Source organism: Procambarus clarkii, chromosome 29 (genome assembly GCF_040958095.1).
Source record: "Procambarus clarkii isolate CNS0578487 chromosome 29, FALCON_Pclarkii_2.0, whole genome shotgun sequence".
Taxonomy (NCBI): Eukaryota; Metazoa; Arthropoda; class Malacostraca; order Decapoda; family Cambaridae; genus Procambarus; species Procambarus clarkii.
This window is the reverse complement of record NC_091178.1, coordinates 3,259,764-3,282,389: the sequence shown is the minus strand read 5'-3', so window position 1 is coordinate 3,282,389 and position 22,626 is coordinate 3,259,764. Positions and strand designations below refer to the sequence as shown.

At 45.1% G+C, this 22,626-nt stretch overlaps 1 protein-coding gene across 1 annotated transcript in view; it reads right to left on the bottom strand.

Annotated features, from left to right (window-relative positions):
- Window positions 1-414: 414 nt before the first annotated feature.
- Window positions 415-22,626, bottom strand: part of LOC138369555 (fap1 adhesin-like) — a 78,670-nt gene continuing 56,458 nt past the window's right edge. The window contains exons 3-4 of the mRNA XM_069332973.1: window positions 862-1,071; window positions 415-792 (exon numbers count right to left, since the gene is read on the bottom strand). Coding sequence (XP_069189074.1) covers window positions 415-792; window positions 862-1,071 — 588 coding nt within the window. The remainder of the gene's footprint in view (window positions 793-861; window positions 1,072-22,626) is intronic.

The window sequence follows — 22,626 nt, the reverse complement described above, 5'->3', positions numbered from 1 at the left end:
TCTCTCTTTCTCTCTCTCTCTCTCTCTCCTACTGCTGCTTTTGCTGCTTCACTGCTCTCGTTACTGCTTTACTTCTCTCTCTCTCTACTCCTGCTTTTCCTGTTAGCATAAACAGCAGCAAAAGCCCAGCTTTTGCTGCTGTTCAAGCTGTTTGTCACCGCTGAAGCTGCTGTTTCTGCTGGTAATGCTACGACTATTGTTGCTGCCATCGTAGTGGGTGGCGGATCAACAAAACATGGGTTCCGGGTTCGATTCCCGTGAAGGGCGAGACGTTCTGGGGGACCTATCCTTCCATCCACCCGACGTCTATGTGCAGTCAGTATGTGAGAGTTAGTCACCTGTTGTGGGTTGCATCCGGTGGGGGAGGGGGGGGGTCAGTCGAGAAGGACCTCAATAAACTTAACAGGTTTCCTCTTACCGACAAAGGGAAACTAATATTGATGGTTCTATTCTTGCTCTCCTGTTGTTGCTATTTCTGCGGCGGCTAGTGCTGCTTCCTGCCCTCTTCCACTGGGGCTCAAGGTCCAGCTTCTCCTCCTCCTCCTCCTGGGGCTCAAGGTCCAGCTTCTCCTCCTCCTCCTCCTGGGGCTCAAGGTCCAGCTTCTCCTCCTCCTCCTCCTCCTCCTGGGGCTCAAGGTCCAGCTTCTCCTCCTCCTCCTCCTGGGGCTCAAGGTCCAGCTTCTCCTCCTCCTCCTCCTCCTCCTCCTCCTCCTCCTGGGGCTCAAGGTCCAGCTTCTCCTCCTCCTCCTCCTGGGGCTCAAGGTCCAGCTTCTCCTCCTCCTCCTCCTCCTCCTGGGGCTCAAGGTCCTACTCCTCCTCCTGGGGCTCAAGGTCCAGCTTCTCCTCCTCCTCCTCCTCCACCTCCTCCTGGGGCTCAAGGTCCTGCTCCTCCTCCTGGGCCTCAAGGTCCAGCTTCTCCTCCTCCTCCTGGGGCTCAAGGTCCTGCTCCTCCTCCTGGGGCTCAAGGTCCAGCTTCTCCTCCTCCTCCTGGGGCTCAAGGTCCAGCTTCTCCTCCTCCTCCTGGAACTTAAGGACCACCTCCTCCTGGGGCTCAAGGTCCTGCTCCTCCTCCTGGGGCTCAAGGTGTAGCGCCTCATCCTAGAGCTCAAGGTCCTGCTCCTCCTTCTCATTTTCCTTAGTCTATTCACTGCAATACTCAACCACTTTTTTTTTTTCTACCACAGACGTGGCCACACATTTACAATGCTAACCAGCATATATATATTTTCTTCTGTCCTCCATAGACAGGGTTAGAGAAGTGTTAAACATATAGTTCAAGGGTTTATTGAACACTCAACCACAGAAGGTGATTCGGTGCTTTTAAAATGCTAAGCTAACCTACATACGTAAATACATAGATACACAGATTTACGTATGCCCTACATAAAGTGTTAGATGTGTCTTTTACACAGTTGGACTGGTCAGTGCAGCAACGGCTTCACTTCTTGCAGGTCGGCGTTCGATCCCCGACGTTCCGATTGGATGGGCACCATTCCTTCCATCCGTCTCATTGCAGAGCCTTGTCCTAATATCCCTTCTAAGTGCTAAATAGATGTACTGGCTTAGTTAACTATTTTTAATTGGGATACTTTGAATAATGTCACCGGGTCTCAAAAGGCGTTATTTCAGTGTGCAGAAATATGGAACAGTAATTTTTCTAGATGTACCTGGATTATACCTGAAGGTGGGTTCTGTGGGTTCTTCTAGTCCCCCAAACCCGGCCTTGACTTGTGATAACTTGGTCCAACAGGCTGTTGCTTGGAGCGGCTCGCAGGCCCAAATATCCACCACAACCCGGTTGGTCCGGCACTTCTAGCAAGAAACAGTCCAATTTGTTATTGAAGAAGTCCAATTTTGTTCCAGAAATATTTCTTTACTTGCTTGGAGAATATTGAACAGCCGGGGACATCTGACGATCATACAATGGTTTCTGACTGTGCCTATGGCAGCTCTACTCTTCACTGACTCTATTCTATATTTCCTACCATATCGCTCGTCCCATTGTGTTATTATTCGGCAGTGCAAATTTGGGACCTGGCCCTCCAGTATCTTCCATGTATATATTATGTGATATCTCTCTTGTCTCCTCTCCAGAGAGTACATTCTGAGAGCTTTGAGACTCAATAATTTCCCAATAATTTAGGTGCTTTAGCGTGTCTATATAGATATCGTATCTCGCCTGCATTAAAAGGAATAAAATTTGGGAGATATTGAGCTGTCACAATAATGTTGGTGTTTTATTAAATGGATTCGACCAGCAGGTGTTTCGTGCACATTCTCTAAGCAATTCACATTTAATATGCAACAGTAAACCAGTCTGCAGGGTCCCTGTATTTATTGCAGGCATGAGTTCGTAAATATCATTAAAACTAAGATCCTCTGATGATTGATCTTATACATCTCTTTCCCATATGGAATGGTGTGACTCCGTTTTCTAAGTTCGTTTGGTTTAATGTATTATTTTTTACCCCGCTGTGCAAAACATGGAGTTTTTCTTCGGTGAATATCATACTGGAAATTGAACACTTTGTTTTGAGTAAGTTGGGAAGCTTGCCGTGTCCTCCATGAACGCTAAACTTATATATATATATATATATATATATATATATATATATATATATATATATATATATATATATATATATATATATATATATATATATATATATATATATATATATATATACTGATATTTACCAATTGTGATACGACGCTAAAGTGTGTGTTTATTTTGGATATGAAAATGAGGAGTACTGGAGCAAGCACAATATAGCCTGCAGGAACAAAATATTTCAAGGCGAAGACTCTAGATTTGGCATTCTTATTATTCCTTCGAGTCGGATTCTCAAGAACTTGAAGATCCAGCTTCTTATATTTTTGCTGTTCATGTCTAGATAATAATGTTTGTGCTATAACGTCACGGTCGCCGGTGTGACTGTTGTGAAGGTGGTGTGTACTATGTTGGTATTTTGTTGGCTTTTAATGTGGTAGTTGTGGTGGTCAAGGTGGTGGTAGTAGTGGATATGGTGGTTATGGTGGTGGTAATGGTGGTTATGGTGGTGGTTATGGTGGTGGTAATGGTGGTTATGGTGGTGGTTATGGTGGTGGTAATGGTGGTTATGGTGGTGGTTATGGTAGTGGTGGTTATGGTGGTTATGGTGGTAGTGGTGCTTATGGTAGCAGCGGTGCAGTTGTGACCAAACTTATCGAAATAGTTCATTCTGGTTTCCATTTCCACACCATTGCCTTACCCTTCCTTCCCTTCCATCCCCCTTCCTTCCTTCCCACCAATCCTCATCCCTCTCCCTACATTACCACATACCCCTTCCCCCCCTCCCCCTCGTCTCCCTTCCTCCCCCCCCCCCATATCTCCCTCTAGCTATGGCCCTATAATTGTCAACTAATTAGACACACTGTTCCACTGTTATGTTAGGGACCAATTTCCCTCTCTGGGTCATGTCTGATACTCAAACAAATATATCTTTTCCACCACATTTTTTTCAGTAACCAGCCACAAAATATAATATACATGAATTTACTCGAGAGCCACGGGTATAGTGGCCTCGACGAGGACAGGAAGTCGGCGGTTGGTCAAATTAGGTCCCCCACCCTATTTGTCCTGATGATTTGGTCGAGCTGGAGTTTGAAATTCAGCAGTATTTTAAGATTTATAAGGAAATTGACTGAAAAGTATGTTTTTTTGTACATAAAAAATATAAAAGTATATGAGAGGTATTCATTTTTTTTTGCATGAAATAACATTAAACTAGTTAATATTAATGGTAAGTTTACCATGAGCAGAGAGATAGGCAAGACACCACTGCTAAAGCTCTATGTAAACTGTTTACAAATGTGATGTTAATTGTCTCCCCCCCCCTCCTCACACGTGTGGGGGGGACTCCCCTCCCCCTTTCTCCTCACCTCTCCCCTCCCCCTCTCCCCTCACCTCTCCCCTCCCCCTCTCTCCTCACCTCTCCCCTCCCCCTCTCTCCTCACCTCTCCCCTCCCCCTCTCTCCTCACCTCTCCCCTCCCAATGACGTTTCCTCCCCTTTGCTCATTAACCTAAACTCTTAACTTTCTACCATAGACGTCAATCACTCTCTTAGAACATGGAGTTACATGACAACCTTCCCCCCCCCCCACCACCACCCCATAACAAACCTCCAGCCCATCCCCCCTTCTATTCATGTCAACAAACCCTCCCCCCTTAGAACCTCATTCACCACCCCCTCCCCATATACCCTCCCTTAACCCCTACCCTCCCTTAACTCTACCCATTGCCTCCAGGTGTTCTATGATACAAAAAAATGGGTCAATTGGCCAAAAAAATCACAAAAAAGGTAAATGACAAAGGGAAATGGCAACGGAGGATGATAAGGAACAAGCAGAAATGCAAAGAGAGGGAATTTCTTGTTTTAATATTCTTGTTCTCCTTTTTTTTATCAGGTGTTGCGTCTACTTCCTCGTTGTTCAATACTTATTGTTTTCACTTTCTTTTACAAGGAGTGGCGTGAACCAAGAGGGAGGAGTGACGTCACGCAGAGGGCGAGGCGTGGGAGTGACGTCACGGACGGGGCGAGGCGTGGGAGTGACGTCACGGACGGGGCGAGGAAATGTAACTGTCACCAGGGAAGGGAAGACACAATGGAGAAAAATGAAAAGACGGTTCAGTCCACGAACGAAAGTCAAATAGTTTCGCGGAGAGCTCCAATGGGACATCCATAACAACAGGGCATGATGACATGCGTGAAAACACACACACACACACACACACACTGTGTGTGTGTGTGTGTGTGTGTGTGTACTCACCTAGTTGCACTCACCTTGTTGATTTACGAGAGCTTGGTCCACCAGGCTGTTGCATGGAGCGGCCCGCAGGCCCCCATACCCACCACAGCCCGGTTGGTCCGACACTCCTTGGAGAAAACTATCCAGTTTTCTCTTCAAGATGTCCACGGTTGTTCCGGCAATATTTCTTATGCTTGCTGGGAGGATGTTGAACAACCACGGACCTCTGATGTTTATACAGGGTTCTCTGATTGTCCCGATGGCACCTCTGCTCTTCACTGGTTCTATTCTGCATTTTCTTCCATATCGTTCACTCCAGTATGTAGTTATTTTACTGTGTAGCTTTGGGGCCTGACCCTCCAGTATTTTCCACGTGTATATTATTTGATATCTCTCTTGTCTAATTTCAAGTGAGTACATTTGGAGAGCTTTTAGATACATATGTAGAGCTGCACATATGTAATACAGCTATTTTTGAAAGAACGTTCATATTGTAAGAGAAGTGGACAAATGTAATGAGATAGAGATTAGTGAAGAATAGATACAATAAGCGAAATGACACCTCATGAGATAACTGGGACTCAGGAGCCACAGCTCGACCCAGCAAGCACATTAAGGAGGGTACACGCACACAAGCACAGCCCCCACCGCTGACAGCTTTCTCGACCAAGAAAATCCTCCGTGGAAAGTAAGACACAGGAAATGAATTAAGAAAATGGGTCATTATCCCCCCCCCCTCTTGTCCCCTGTCCCGTCTCCCCTGTCTCCCTGTCCCCCTAACCCGTCCCTCAAATGAGCCACCAGCCAGCCAGCTACACTCCACAGTAGTCACAATTAGTACAATCCTTACCGCACTACCCTTTTCACAATCCCCCTTCCTTCTTTCCTTCCTTCCTTCCTTCCTTCCTTCCTTCCTTCCTTCCTTCCTTCCTTCCTTCCTTCCTTCCTTCCTTCCTTCCTTCCACACTCGTTACTGTCCCACATCTCCCTGTTACCATGCTCGTATGTTCCTCTTTCCACAGAAATGTTTTAGCTAAGAGCACCGGCCTCTCCCCTCCTCCACCATCACATTATTTCTTTTTAACAGCCTAAGAAAGACGTCTTTGTACACTACGACTCCCTGGGAGCCTATTCCACACCTCCCACGCCCGCTCTGTCTTTCTTCCCTTACTCCTCAACTCTATTTATGCCGAAGAAGCTCTGTACAACGCTGGAGCACCTCTGTGCTATGTCCGAACAGCTCTATATCCTGTGCTGGAGCACCATAGTATAGAACAGTTCACAGCTGTTTACTCTGTGTCTCTGTAAACTCTGTTCCATCTGCCTGGTGCACGTAGATTGAACCACCTGCCTGGTGCACGTAGATTGAACCACCTGCCTGGTGCACGCAGATTGAACCACCTGCCTGGTGCACGTAGATTGAACCACCTGCCTGGTGCACGTAGATTGAACCACCTGCCTAGTGCACGCAGATTGAACCACCTGCCTGGTGCACGTAGATTGAACCACCTGCCTGGTGCACGCAGATTGAACCACCTGCCTGGTGCACGCAGATTGAACCACCTGCCTGGTGCACGTAGACTGAACCACCTGCCTAGTGCACGTAGATTGAACCATCTGCCTGGTGCACGTAGATTGAACCACCTGCCTGGTGCACGCAGATTGAACCACCTGCCTGGTGCACGTAGACTGAACCACCTGCCTAGTGCACGTAGGCTGAGTCTTTCACCGGCACATCGCCCAGCAATCCCGGTGTTCCATCTGCTGGCCCTGGACGACAAGAGGCAAGCACCAACAGTCGGCTCAAACAGCCACCCAGGCAACCATCACAAGGCAGCCAAGGTGACTTACCTGTCAGCGTCGACGGGCTGGGGAAGAGGTGGGCCTTAAGTCTAACTTCTTACGCAACGTCTGCAACAGGTTTGGTGGGTTGCATGGGTTCATTCGGCTATGGGGAGGGAGGGGTAACGATGCATTTTTGACGTTGTGAAAAAATGGAGAGAACGAACCGTATGGGAACTGGTGCATTTAGGAACGTTTTGACGTTCATGTGCCCCCATATATAATCTTGAAGTGGTGGATGAAGGTGGCTGCCGACACCTTCACAACCACCTTCCACCTGTGCCCTCTTGTTAATTTACGGGAGTCCTTGTTCATCTTGTCCATTCCCTCGGTATTTTGTATGTTATGATCATATCCCCGGTGGTCTGCCCTCCACTAGGGGTTCTTAAGAGTTTACCTGGACCCTTTAGGATGAAGCACTCTCCCTAGACGACACGTTAGGGTGAAGTACTCTTCGTAGACGACACGTTAGGGTCTAGTACTCTCCCTGGACGACACGTTCAGATATAGCTTCTTTTTCACTGACACTTCACTCTGATGAACACTGATGTCGTGTTTCTTAAGAGGTCGTTTCCTTTAGTTATCTTTTCTCCGCGTGTTACAATGTATAGTCGTCCCTTGTTGTGTCTGGCGTGCCCATCACTTTCCGAGCGACGACAACCCACGACAGGTAACGTAAGAATTTTAGACTTCAAAAAAAAAATATTACATGCAAAAAAGAATGTCATTAGTGTCCCATATCCCTTCAAGGACTGACAAGTTGGCCGCTTGCCTGCTCTCTCTCTCTCTCTCTCTCTCTCTCTCTCTGGCACAGTGTTCTCCCTACCTCAGAGACATCGTCGATAAACATGACGATTTTCCACCTAAAGCGTAAAATGTATTCGCTTGTCAGTCCGCTTTTTAAATGAGAATTACAAGGGGATGAATATAATTAGACTTAAAAGTTGAAAAGAGTATTTTGTACTCTCAGAAAAGTGAGAGGTATGAGGGAGAGGGAGATGAGAGGGAGGTGTGAGGAAGACGGAGGTGTGAGAGGGAGATGTGAGAGATAGTGAGATGAGTGTGAGGGAACTGAATTAAGAATATCAGCTTGAAATAGAGAGAGAGAGAGAGAGAGAGAGAGAGAGAGAGAGAGAGAGAGAGAGAGAGAGAGAGAGAGAGAGAGAGAGAGAGAGAGAGAGAGAGAGAGAGAGAGAAATTGTCAAAACACAGATATGCCTTCAATCCGTTCGCTGACGAACCTCTATCCATAAATACATACATATATACATACATGTGTACCCCTGTCACGGTGTGGTCAGAGTGTACCCATATCTGACGCTATATTTCATCTCCCTGACCCAACACCCTCCACCTCCTCCTCTCTTCTTTCATCATCTCTCCTTCATTAGCGCATCCACATCCACCTCTCTGCGTTCATCATCGTCCTCCACCTCCTCCTCCTCGCCCCGTCTCCCGTATCAGGAGCCAGCTTGCAGGAAGCGGCAGGAAGCGGACCTCCTTCACCACCACTCAACACAAAAACTCACAGCAAAAATACTGAGCATCTCCCGTCACACCCGCTTTATGGAGGAAATACAGGACTTGAGATAAATAAAGATGCTGTGCCATCTTTGATATATTGTGAGGAGTTATTAAGCCCCAGGAATGCATCTCTCCGAGGCTTGGTGGAGAGGGTTCGGTTAAAGGAGGGAAGAGATCGGATGAGGGATGCGTGTGATAAAAGGGCGGGGAGGAAAAGAGATTTTGGCTGAGAAAGCGCGCTCGGTTAGCGAAGAGTTCGGTTAAGGGAGATTTTGGTTAAAGGAATGTTTCGGAAAGGCATTGTTTGGTTAGGATTTGTTTTACACTAGAGAATACTTAAGTGCAGTGTGCGGCCACGGGGTCTCATACTCCTCAGATTATGCCCGTCCAAGCTGCGACTGATTCGTACCAATCCTCCAACAGGCGTGCAAGTGTCCTATTTAAAGGAGTTAAAGTACAAGAACAGATGCATTCGAACTAGGCACACCTCAAGGTGGTGTCCTAATCCCTATGCTCTTCAATATACTTATGCTCAAACTTATCCATGACATACCTGAACAACCTACGGAAACTGTTATATGTTATGCTGATGATATTTGTATTATGGCACACAGTAAACCAAGGCTACAAGTGTTACTTGATGCATTCTTCAAGTAGTAGAATGTGGCCTCATAATCTCTGTTGATAAAACAAGGGTTCTTATTCTTCATTCTCTTCATGTTAACTATACTATTAATGGAGTGCCCGTGGAGACTTGTGAGTCTTATTAATATTTTGGAGTCGAGGTTAATGATACAAATCTCGTCAGCAACCTGCGCAAAAAACTAGTTGAGCGTCTTAAACCTCTCAGAACTCTTGTGGGTAAAGGATTTGGCATTAACATAAAATATGCTCGTAGTTTTTATATTGCCTTTATACGATCTGTTGTTGATTATTATGCCTTGCATCTTCTTAATTTTTCTCCTAAACAATTACAAGGCCTAGATGTAGTACAGAATGATGCCATGCGCATCATCCTGGGTTGTCCATGAACTGTCAGAATTGTTAACATGAGAAAGGAACTAAAGTTACCTTCCATTTACGAAAGAATATTCTACTTAGTACCATGTTTTGTGCCAAAACTTTGAAAAATAATGGTCCCCCCAGCTCTATCCAAATTAAATTGAAATCCATTCTAAACAATTCTGACTGTTCCCTCAATCCGCCGCAAAAAGCTCCTTACAGTGCGTGGCTCAGTTGTTGTGTCTATAATCTTCAGAAACTGAATGTCTCTTAATCCTGATAAAACTGTTCACTATATTCCCCCTTGGAAAGATGTGGAGGTCTCTCTGCATTATACTCCCATCAGTGTAAAACAAATGAATAACACTGAAAATTTGAGATGTATAACATGAGAAGCTATTGACAGTTATCTTCAAATTCTCAAACCGACTGAATCCTATGCCTTTACTGATGGCTCTGTGCAGTTAGGCACTGGTAGAACAGGTTGTGCATGTGCAGTATCTAAAGGGAATTAAATGATCATGACTAGTTCACAGAGATTGAACAACTGGGCAAGCACGACACAGACCGAGATATTGGGCATTTATCTAGCCACTGAATACCTTAAGCTCAATGGTGGTGGAGTTATTTTCTGTGACTCTAAAAGTGCTCTGCAGTCCTTAAATAACCCATCACAATGTATGTCTGAAGTAGCTTATAATATTAAATGGAATGTAATTTTTGCCAATGATAATAACTATTGAATAAAATTTGTGTGGATCCCATCCCATGTTGGAGTTGGAAAACATGACTTTGTAGATCGATTGGCCAATGAGGCTTGCAGGAGAGAAAAAATTTATTATGATTTTGGACTAATTCAATTATTAAAACATACAAATTAAAGAAATTAATTCAGATTTAGAAGAACTAAGAAATGCCCAGAGACCTGAAAGCTGCAGTATTAAAAGTTATGACAAGTTTTGTAATAATAGGTATTTGTATGGTCAGCACAGTAACCGGACCAGGCAATGTGATGTAGTCATTGCGCGAATTCGCCTTGGCTATAGACACATCTGGCAGGTTAGTGAGGCTGAGCCACTACCAGAATACTCAGATTGTAAACTCTGTGATAAACCTTTAATGCATTCACTAGAACACTATATTGTTTTATGTGAAACCGTGAAAGACTTTAGACCTGGCCTCTTGTACCACCAACTGTGTAACTATTTTATTGACTCAGGTGTTCTGGACGACATCCTAACAATTTATCCAAAATTTGCTTGTCCATTTTAAAGAATGAAGAACAATTTTTATTTATATTACTTCTAAGCTGCATAACTTATGAACCCATCCCTGCCCTTGTGTGGCAGTGCACAATAGAAAGTTGTTTTCACATATCCATACATTAACACATTGATTGTAACCATGATATATATGTGCTTCAGCCTACAGTTTAGACCTATTGTCTTATGTATGACCCTCTGTCCTGCGTGACAGTGAATACCAGCATTATCCTCACTTTAATAAGACTTAATCGAAATCCTCAGATTAGGCAAAATTTTAATTGATTTTGTCAATAAAGATGTTAATAATAATAATAATAATAATACCAATCCTCAGATCATGCTCATCCAAGCGGTGGCAGAACCCCCCAAAAACGTATTCGTCGATTCAAAATTAACAAAAAATTCAAATGTTTATTTAGGTAAAGTACAAACATACAAGGGGTGATACAGATATTAATGAATTTATAGATAGAGCTAGTACATACAATGCCTAAAGCCACTATTACGCGACGATGTAATAGTGGCTATTATCTATAATAGTGGCTATAATAAACGATGGTAACGCACCTAACACCAGCAGGGATCTTCCTTGTGCCTCCATCCACGTCTAGAAGGTTTCATGCCAATTTGAGAAGGCGATCCCGGGTATAGTTATGTTTTGTTTTGATTTTTTTGCATAAAAAATAATAAAAAAGAGAAAAAATACTTCAGTCAAAACTATGAGGTATGGAACCAAAAGAAATAACGACGTTGAGTATAGTATACATTGGTTTACAGATGCATAAGTATGTAGTATGGATAAGTATGGATAAGTATGTATATATAGGTATAAGTATGACAGTGTCAGACCACGGAGGAAAATTGAAACAGGAATTTCCTTAAGTACTTCCGTATATTAATACATATTCAGAAAGAGTAAGTATAAGTATGTAGATGACTCCCCCCCCCCCACCACTGGGGGGGGGGGGAGAGGGAGTCATCTACACTCCCTCTCAGTGTTTCCTGGGACTGAGCTTCAGTTCTTGGGCCCACACTACACCTTGGTTTGCCTTACCTGTCTCCCTTCCTTCCCTTCTCGTTCGACAGGTATGTATTGGTAACATTTTCTTGTTTTTTTCTTGTCAGTTCCTACAAGAATTTGATAGATCTCTGTCTCTTTCCCCCCCCCCCTTTGTTTTCTGGCGGTGTTAGGTCTGTTTCCTTCTGCCTTTCATCGTATATATTCCTGACAGTTCTGGGACGAGACTCGTTACTTTCATTAATCTTTTCAGGTTACTTTCTGGGATGGGAGGGCATGTTGCATACTCTAGGAGAGTCTCACGTACGTTCCTGTGTAGAGGAACTGTGTATGAAGTCTGCTTTTACCACTTCACTTCTAAGTGTAGTTCATTTATTATTTTTTTTAAATGAAAACTTACCACTCATGTCTTTTTGTACGTATGCCAGCTCTCTCTCTCTCTCTCTCTCTCTCTCTCTCTCTCTCTCTCTCTCTCTCTCTCTCTCTCTCTCTCTCTCTTAATTACATTCTTATCTGCCCTGTCAAGTTCATCAGAATTTTGTATGTAGTGGTCATACCTTTCCTAACTTCTCTCTTCCAGTGACGTGAGGTTTGATTCTGGCCAGCGACTGGGCCGCGGATACATTGATCCCCGGAACCAACAACTGGTGCAATAGGTAGGTAATCTACGTGTAGATACTGAGGACGCCTGAAGGAATCGCATCCACTTCCCTGGGGTCAGCAGGCACACACTTCACCGACTAAACCATGATGAGCTAAGAACACCTCAATCATACGACTACTGACTTACGTAGAATTTGGATGGCACCATCTAGGACCACAATCCAAGTTGTCATGAATGCAAGACCTGCACGTCACCCTAGTTAGGTTTCTAAAGGAAGTGCTCAATGTTGACCAACCTTGCAGATGCCGCTGGTGATATGTGGTTGATGTTGGCTTCAGGAGACAGGTCTGGCGTGATATCAACCTCCAGCTTTGGTTTTCTGTGTATTCACCTGGTTGTGCTTGCGGGGGTCGAGCTCTGGCTCTTTGTGTGCGTGTGTGTGTATGTGTGTGTGTGTGTGTGTGTGTGTGTGTGTGTGTGTGTGTGTGTGTGTGTGTGTGTGTGTGTGTGTGTGTGTGTGTGTGTGTGTGTGCAGGCACGCGCCACGCTCGGGAACACAGCTCCAGCACCTCACCTGCAAGTAACAAAAGTTCCTCATTATTACCTGTAATTTAACACAAATATTTACAGGTATGAGCCTGTTTACAAAGGGCAAATAATGTCAGCATACAAATGACACAAAATATCACGTAAGTGTAAACACAAGTTCAATACAGTCCTTGTTGCCCATTAGGTTGAACCCTCGGCTCACAACCGAGTTCAATCCCCGGGCGGGACAAAAACGTTGGCCACGTTTCCTTTTCACCTCATGCCTCTATACACCCAGCAGTAAAACAGGTCCCCGGGTGGTAGGTAACTGTTGTGGAATGCATCCCAAAGGTCAGTAGTTGGCCTAGGCCGCTAGGGTGACGTCGATAAGGGGTGACGTCGTGAATGGGTGAAGGGGAAAGGGGGAAGGGGGAAGGGGAAGGGGAAGGGGGGTCAACATGAATAATCTTGGTCATTAAATTGGCCAGGTCCCAAATGGGTTCAGGCCATCACCTGCACAGCTGGCATGTGGAAATAACTCGGTAAATTGTAAATGAATGCTAGCACCTGATTTACTGTATAATAAAATCATTGTTTTACTCTGTAAATGAATTATAGTCCCTCCCTTACCGCTGGTCCCTTTTTCCCTTACAGCTGGCCCATTCCTCCCTTACAGCTGGCCCATTCCTCCCTTACAGCTGGCCCATTCCTCCCTTACAGCTGGCCCATTCCTCCCTTACAGCTGGCCCATTCCTCCCTTACAGCTGGCCCATTCCTCCCTTACCGCTGGTCCCTTCCTCCCTTACAGCTGGCCCCTTCCTCCCTTACAGCTGGCCCATTCCTCCCTTACAGCTGGCCCATTCCTCCCTTACAGCTGGCCCCTTCCTCCCTTACAGCTGGCCCATTCCTCCCTTACAGCTGGCCCATTCCTCCCTTACCGCTGGTCCCTTCCTCCCTTACAGCTGGCCCCTTCCTCCCTTACAGCTGGCCCATTCCTCCCTTACAGCTGGCCCATTCCTCCCTTACAGCTGGCCCATTCCTCCCTTACAGCTGGCCCCTTCCTCCCTTCCCACCGGAAGTGTGGTATTTGAGGCTGACTCCATGCGCAGTTTTAAATGTAGATATGGCAGACCACCAATAAACGAGTCGACTAAGAGTTAAGAGGCGGGACCCAAGAGCTGTGGCTCATCCCTTGCAAATGCAACTAGATGAGTAAATACATGTGAAGAACTTCATAAACAGTGTCTTAAATGCTTTGCTTAGCTACCCAACACACATATGGTATCAGCAAGGCGGACAGCCCGCCAGCTCTCATTCACACTATATTCTACATTTCTAAACTTTGTCTTCATCTATACCTCTCGAATGTTATTTACTCAAATACACTTGTCCACCCCTTTATTCATATTCACAAACCCATACTTCTTCACTCGCCCTCACCCCCCACTTTACCATACCAAATTGTAATTAATAAACACAGATAATTATCTAACCACGCCCGTAGTTTGTAACTTATGACACGAATGTTTACTTGTGTAATACTACCCCAAGTAGGCTTGAGTGCTCAACACACTGCATAAGACTCTCCCCAGTCATCTAAGCCTCTCAAAGGGGGCACACCCAAATTAATACTATACCGCCTTGGTACCGAATGACCATTTATGTGACAGGAAATCAAGTAATTAGTTAGTTTAGTTTAGTTCATTTATTATGCATCCCATACCCATCTTGTGGGCGGTAGTGGAAAGGGTTACAGAGGCACATAAAGGGCTCAGGGACTGAACGCCACAATTTATTTAGCTAAGCAAGTTACAAAATTCAATATAAGTCATCACATCAACAATGGGTTCGATGATCTTGATGAGCTAGTTACAAATTTCAATATACAAGTAATTATTCAACTGCTTTTGTCATTCAACCCCCCCCCCCTTCTCTCTCTCTCCTTCACTGTTAAACATCATTCAGCAACCTGCTCTCGCACAAGACAGCACATATATGACTTATTGCATATACTCACTATTTGGTTTATACATAAGTATATATGTGACATATTCCGAGCCATATTTGTTTTCAAGGCACTAACTTTTCCTCTCAGTTTTATTAAACAATTGAGATTTTATACAAAATTTGATAATATCCTGAGTTACTTTACAATTTATTTAAATATTTTAGTTTTGTTTTATTATTTTTATAAAACTGTAATATCATTATAGGTATAGGTTCAGTACTAATTGTAAATCTTAACATACTAAGAAGGTTAGGTTAGGTTGTGGTTTTCTAGTCAGCTTTTCAAGGTAAACTCAAATATTCACAATAAATTAGTATGTCACATATACACTTATTCATACGCAAGATATTGACTATAAGCAAGTGCGAGAACGGATTGCATTCTGTGCTTGGTCATTACGTCCCGTTTTCTACAGTCGGGCTCTGAACACACTATTGGAGGGGAGGGGAGGGGGGGGGGATACCCTGGCAAAATAACAACACGAACACTAAAGAGTTCATAGGATCGAGAAAAAATGTTGATTGGTCATAATATCGCATTTCAAGCCGTGTGGAGTCATCAGAGAACCCTTACACGCCTGTGATGGCCATGAGAGAGTTTAATGAGCTGTTGAATGTGTATAAATACCTGCCCTGAAGTCATCGGCGCCAAAGCCTGTATACATGTAAACAAACAGTAATAGTGTACATACAGTAGTAGTGTACATACAGTAGTAGTGTACATACAGTAGTAGTGTACATACAGTAGTAGTGTACATACAGTAGTAGTGTACATACAGTAGTAGTGTACATACAGTAGTAGTGTACATACAGTAGTAGTGTACATACAGTAGTAGTGTACATACAGTAGTAGTGTACATACAGTAGTAGTGTACATACAGTAGTAGTGTACATACAGTAGTAGTGTACATACAGTACACTACATGTATACAGTGTAGTGTACTGTATACATGTATACTGATATACACCGTGTGGTGAACTCTGCTTCTCGGTGTATATACACTGTGTTCACTTTTGGCCTGCACAATATTTGGGACTAAAGAGTACTGTTACTCGGTGAGTAAGTAAGTGTGGCGACACGAGTAGCCCCTCACTAGGGTGGTAAGCCCAACACACAACGCATGAACCTTCGCCCATAACGACGAGAGATCATCAAAGCCAAAGCTGCTAATTTAATTAGATCATTATTCCTCTCCAACACAGTTCTGGCTATCAACTGATGGCTCACTGTTCACTTTCGACTTCTTCGTGGTGAATAGAGTTGATCTATGCCTGAGGAGTTGAGGAGGCCTGGTCGACGACCGGGCCGCGGGGACGCTAAGCCCCGGAAGCACCTCAAGGTATGCGTGAGTGTGTATATTCACCTATATGTAAAGGGAGATCGGTACAGTTATTACTTTTCGTCTATCCAGCCATTCATTTCAATCCCTTCCTCTCTCCATTCACCTAAGTAAAATTCTCATGCACTCCCTATTTCGTTCCTTCGTCAACCTTCCCCCCCCCCCCGTCCTGCCTGCAGACTTGGAACTTTTTCTAGAACACGATCCGCCAATCAGTTTACACCCAGGTCCCCGGTTGGTGTTGGGTGAATAGGTGAGAACAGCTATGGATTGGTTCCCAGTCTATCCTCTCCAGGTTTGACACAGGACGAGTGAGTGTGTGTGTGTGAGTGTGTGTGTGTGTGTGTGTGTGTGTGTGTGTGTGTGTGTGTATTTTCAGCAATACAACATTAGGAATTTATTAGTCCAATCTCTCTCCCCCCCCCAATCATACACAATATACTGCCAAGCCAAACAACATATACCACTAACATACGCCACTTGGATGTATTAAGATAACAAACTTTTAAAAGTAATTTCAGCGTCTGGAACAGACCGAAAAAAATGAGCGAACTGCTGGTCCTCAATTGTTGCAAGTGTATGACTTGCAACACTTGCGTATGACATATGTATGAGTGGATGACAATTACAGTCCAAGTGTATGGCTAGTTCAAGTGTATGGCTAGTCCAAGTGTATCATCAGTGCAAGTGTATCATCAGTGCAAGTGTATCATCAGTGCAAGTGTATCATCAGTGCAGGTGCATCACTAGTTTTGACAAAATGCTGCAACATGAGGAAGGTCAAGGTACCTGGTACCTGGCCAAGGAAGGGTCATATGTGTGTGTGGACTGTGTGGGACATATACTGTATCCCACACCTTACCTGGTTGATACCTGGTTGATGGGGTTCTGGGAGTTCTTCTACTCCCCAAGCCCGGTCCGAGGCCAGGCTTGACTTGTGAGAGTTTGGTCCACCAGGCTGTTGCTTGGCTAGGCTGGGAAGACGTAGGAACACAATGAGAAGACGTGGAGGAGGTCGTAGTGGAGGACGTGGAAGAGGAGGAGGGGGGAAGACTTGACGGTGGTGTTCATCCACTGATGGCATGGTCTAGACAAGGCAGAAGTAAAGAGGAGTTGCAGCCCCAGAATGACGTGCTCTTGGGGTTATGTCCATCATGTCCCGGCCCCCAGAGATCCATCTTACCACACGTAACGACTCCCCATGCCACCGACAGCCATCCACCGCGCTCCCTTTCTCTTGCTGGGGCCTGGGGAGGATGGGGAGGGAGAGGGAGAGGGAGAGGGAGAGAGAGAGAGAGAGAGAGAGAGAGAGAGAGAGAGAGAGAGAGAGAGAGAGAGAGAGAGAGAGAGAGAGAGAGAGAGAGTGTATTTACTATTTGTGCCTGCGGAATCACACTCTTGGAGACGACAGGTGTGTGTGTGTGTGTGTGTGTGTGTGTGTGTGTGTGTGTGTGTGTGTGTGTGTGTGTGTGTATGTGTGTGTGTGTGTGTGTATGTGTGTGTGTGTGTGTGTGTGTATGTGTGTATGTGTATGTGTGTGTGTGTGTGTGTGTGTGTGTGTGTGTGTGTGTGTGTGTGTGTGTGTGTGTGTGTATGTGTGTGTGTGTGTGTGTGTGTGTGTGTGTGTGTGTGTGTGTGTGTGTGTGTGTGTGTGTAAGGAAGGGGGGTGTAAAGGGGGAGGTTTTGTGTCACCATCAACATGGACGGGACTAACCATCATCCCCACCTCGGGTCATGCTGTGAGGGGCCCCAGGGAGCGGACCTAGACCCCCCTGTGTAGTCCCAGGGATGGTGTAAAGGAGAAAAGGTTCCCCAGCGTAGGTTCAGGGGACAGGAGACCCCTTAAGGCAGGCTTAGGGGGGAGGGGGGGTCCCCCAGTACTCTTTCAGGGGGTAGAACAGCAATGTCTTCCTGGGGTGGTCGATTGCTACACGAGACTTGATCAGCCTGGACAGACTGTGAGACTGGACAGGAGTGCGGGGGAGCTGGACAAAACTGGACTGGTTTTATCATCTAGTGCTCGGTGATAAAACTGACACCTTGGGAGGGAAGGTTGACTCTTCGATGACCATGAAGAGCCACCTGATAAACACAGCAAGCATGGCAGTCAAGAAAGGTATTGCCCCTATGGCGCATATTCGCGACAGCAGGGGTTGCAAAACTTTGTACAAAGAACAAGTGTCTCCCATCTTGAGTATGCAACACTCTCCTGGATGACCTGCCCCCCACCTCCCTCCTCATCATTTATCGGAATTCATGATAAGGCTCAGAACCGTGCAAGACTCGTCTCAAGTCTTGACTAGAAGAAGTTGGACTAGTCAGTCCAACTATGTTGGACTAGTCAGATCATCAGAGCCTTCAACACTGGAGAGGTGTTGGCAGCCTTTACAACTATGCATATGGTCAATGTTCTCAATGTTCACTATTAGTTCAACTTCGGTGAGGACCGGGGGTGGTAACTACAACACGAGGTGCTCGACAATCAACAGCCTCATTCTGGCTGCACCATTCTCAATCACTTCATTCCACATCAGCATTTAGAACATGTTCGCTTAACAAGCACATCAATTCAGTGTGCTTGTTGAAATCAATTCAGCCGACCACATTAAGGGTACACAAGTGGCTCCAGCTTCTTTCCTTAACTAGAATGATTGCAACCTAGAATGAAATCAAGTTTATTTCTAATGAAAAACAAAATATATGAATTTCTAGTTGAGGAGGGTTCAGACAACTTGATGTTGGACAACAGCTCAGCTTGGAGTTTCATTGGTAAGATCACCACCATTCATAACGAACTTCTAGTGAGAGAGAGAGAGAGAGAGAGAGAGAGAGAGAGAGAGAGAGAGAGAGAGAGAGAGAGAGAGAGAGAGAGAGAGAGAGAGAGAGAGAGAGAGAAGAGAGAGAGACAGAGAGAGAGAGAGAGAGAGAGAGAGAGAGAGAGAGAGAGAGAGAGAGAGAGAGAGAGAGAGAGAGAGAGAGAGAGAGAGAGAGAGAGAGAGAGAGAGAGAGAAAAAAAAACCACATCCAGACTCCAGACCAGCATCTGGTTACTTCTGTCCTCTTTAAAAGATGTTATATATATCACTTTTAAAAAATGGCCCTGCGAGCGTTCAGAGGCGGCGACCTTCGGGGGGCGTTCACTGGACATATATTACATCAGAACCTTCGTCTCCTCTAAATCAATAACACAACTAAAGAGCAACAATATTCAGATTTTTAGGGGGGTCTGAGTGACGTCTCTAAAGAAATTCATGTGTATGGATCTTAGACTCCCATCACCAACCCCTCCCTCCCTCCCTCCCAGATGGGTCCCTCTCTCTCTCTCTCTCTCTCTGTCCCCCATCCCCTTTCCGTGACGTGTTCGTCCCCCCCCCCTGTCACCCCAACGTGCCACCCCTCCCCGTGACATATCCCTTGATATTGTCAGACGTGTCAACTCTGCTTTTCATCGCCGTGGCCCCAAGTCCTCCTAGTTAGTTTTCTTTTTTAGTTATTTTTATTTTAGCCGAGAGGTATTTGGTTAGGAATTCCATATTGTGTTTGGCTTTGCCTCGCATCTGTTTGGTTATGTTGTGTGTTTGTTTTCTCAGTGATGACCTTTGTCATAGTTGTAATGGTCATTTATTGCTGGCTAAGTCGTTTCGATTGACTGACACTCAGAGACTCATTCACACGCACACACACACACGCGCATAACTAGGTGAGTACAACTAGGTGAGTACACACACACACACACTCACTCCTTCCCTTCCCTCCCTCTTCTTCACCCTTTCCTTATATCCATTCTCTACCTTGTTATTCCATCATCTATCAGCAACCCTCCTCTTTCCCCTCTGATAACTTTGTCCCTTTCTACTCCCCTCACCAATATTCGTCTCTCCATCTATCTCCGTTTATACCATCTATCGCTTTTTGTGTATTTTTAAACCCTTCACTTTAGTTTACTGCCCTTCCTGTTCTGCTCTCTCTCTCTCTCTCTCTCTCTCTCTCTCTCTCTCTCTCTCTCTCTCTCTCTCTCTCTCTCTCTTCTCTCACACCCATCTGAACTACTCACCGGAACCTTCCCTTTCTTCATCGTCGTTTCAGACTGCCCCAGGAGGTGACCGCGGTTCGAGCACTGCAGGAATATACAACAGAGGTGGGAGGGGGTGACAGGTCAGCAGCAAACCAGAGTCTATATAAAAGCCTCGGCTCATACACCCTTTTGTTGACTTAGCAATGTGACCTATAGCTTTTTTTTTAAAGGGGGGATGTCACTGTTCCTCCCTCAGCCAGTGTACTCACCTAGATATGCTTGGGAGGTCAAGCTTCAGCTCGCTAGCCTCACCTGCTTAGCACCTGGAGAGTTAATGCCATGACTTACGTTCAAGTTTTGTTTCGTTCGCCTCTATGTCCAGCCGTTCAAATGACCTTTCTATTCCCGTCGATGTCATCTTCTCTGGGCTCTTTCCTGCTCCGTCGGGAGGCTGTGTTCACTCAGTCGCTCACTGTAATTGATTCCCCTCAGCTCTGGGAGAAGTCTTTGTCGCATATCTCTACCTATTCTACATTCTGTTTGCTCTGCCTCAGGTTGGGACCCCCAGACCGTGACTGCATACTGAGAGGTTGGTCTTACGCTGATTGCGTGTAATGTTCTGAAGGCTTGCTTCTCTGTTTAGGTTCCTTATGGCTACATAAAGCAACTGTCAGTGTTGAGTATGTTGCTTTTGTTGAACGTCAACTCCTAAGCCCTGCCTTTATACATTTTATAGTTTGATACAATGATCTCTTGCTTTTCTTCAACATATACATTTAAAGGTAAGTACTGAGCTTCAATCACGTCTTCATCTAAGCCATTTTAATTGCTTACAACTCTTACACTGATGACATTGCATTATAAGTCACTCATATGTGTCTACTTTGTCATTTCTAGTACAATCTTTTATGTCGTTATCATGTCCCTGATTCTCCTTTATTTCACTAGATGAGGACTAGCTCCCCAGTTTCTCGACATATATCTATCCAAGCAGTCCAGGAGCCAGTTCCTTCATTCAGTCTTTCTTGCAGGCGATTAATCACAATAACGTGGCTGAAGTAGAAAATGAAGGGACGACGACGTTTCGGTCCGTCCTGGACCATTCTCAAGTCGATTTTGAATGGTCAATCGACTCACAATCGACTTGAGAATGGTCCAGGACGGACCGAAACGTCGTCGCCCCTTCATTTTCTAGTGTGTGGATTGGTCAACAATCAGTCTTTCTTAATAGCTCAGCCTCCTCAGCTCTGGAACCAGTTCCCCCAGTCTTTCCTGGTATCTTGGTCTCCTCAGCTCAGGAGCGAGCCTTATTATCTAAACCCTTTCGAGCCTTGTGTCTTTTGACGTGGGATTCCTATGCAGGGCCTGCATACTCCCGTAGGTTGCATACTGATTCAGAATGTTGAATTATCTTCGTTCCTGTATTACGTTTTTTTAAGCAATCGACCTGGGCGTAAATCTTGTGGTGGTTCAGGTTAATTAAAAACACCGCAATACAATACCCGGTCGACGACAGGGCCGCGGGGACACTAAGCCCCGGAAACTCTTCAAGGTAAGGTTACTACTGACGAATGGTAGGTAGGTAGGTACTCTTGGTTCATTTCTACAGTACCGTTCGCTCTGTTTCCGTAAAAAGGTACTCTAGGTACCTTTTTGAGCTCCTGTTCCTGGGCCCTGCCATCTTTGTGGTCAGATGTGTGACGCTGTGCATGCATGTGAGAAAGAGAGAGAGAGAGAGAGAGAGAGAGAGAGAGAGAGAGAGAGAGAGAGAGAGAGAGAGAGAGAGAGAGAGAGAGAGAGAGAGAGAGAGAGAGAGAGAGAGAGAGTAGTCAGTACACTAGCTAACCGAAAGTTAGAAAGGCAGGGTCCAAGAGCTAACAATTTTATCGTGCAAACACAAAGAGGTTAACCCAGTCGGTAAACACACACCACGTGGAACGTATTTACGTGTTCCACGTAAATCAATAATTAAACATTATTACAAGTTATTAACAATAATAACAACAGGTTAACGCAATAGACAATTTTAAACGCAAACAAGAGAAAAACGCGGGAAGTGAGTCATCGCCTTCATTAACAAGGGAATAAGGGCATAAGAGGAGTAAAGAGTGCATGGTAAAGATAAAGATATGTTGAGAGGTAGTGAAACTAATCGAACAAGAGGGGCGTGTTAGTGCCCCCGCCCCCCCCCCCTCGCGCAGTCAGTATTAGGATCATTTGCCAAAACTATACTAAACCCCGACGGACTAGAGTCGACAACCATTCAGCTATTAGTTCTTAAGTTCATCCCTAATTATTTTTTGTGTAATACACACACATAAGAGACCAAAAGCAGGACCCAAGAGCCGACGCGCAACCCCCTATAAGCACAACTAGGTGAGTACACACACACACACACACACACACATACACACACACACACACACACACACACACACACACACACACACACACACACACACACACACACACCCACACACATACACACACATACACACACACACACACGCACACACATACACACACACACACACACACACGCACACACACACGCACACACACACACACACACACACACACACACACATTAAATATGATGATTGTTTATTTTATCTGTTTGAGATGTCGATGCGAACACGTTCATTTTTATATCTGTATTTCTTTCCTTATCAAGAAACTGGGCGTTAAAAAT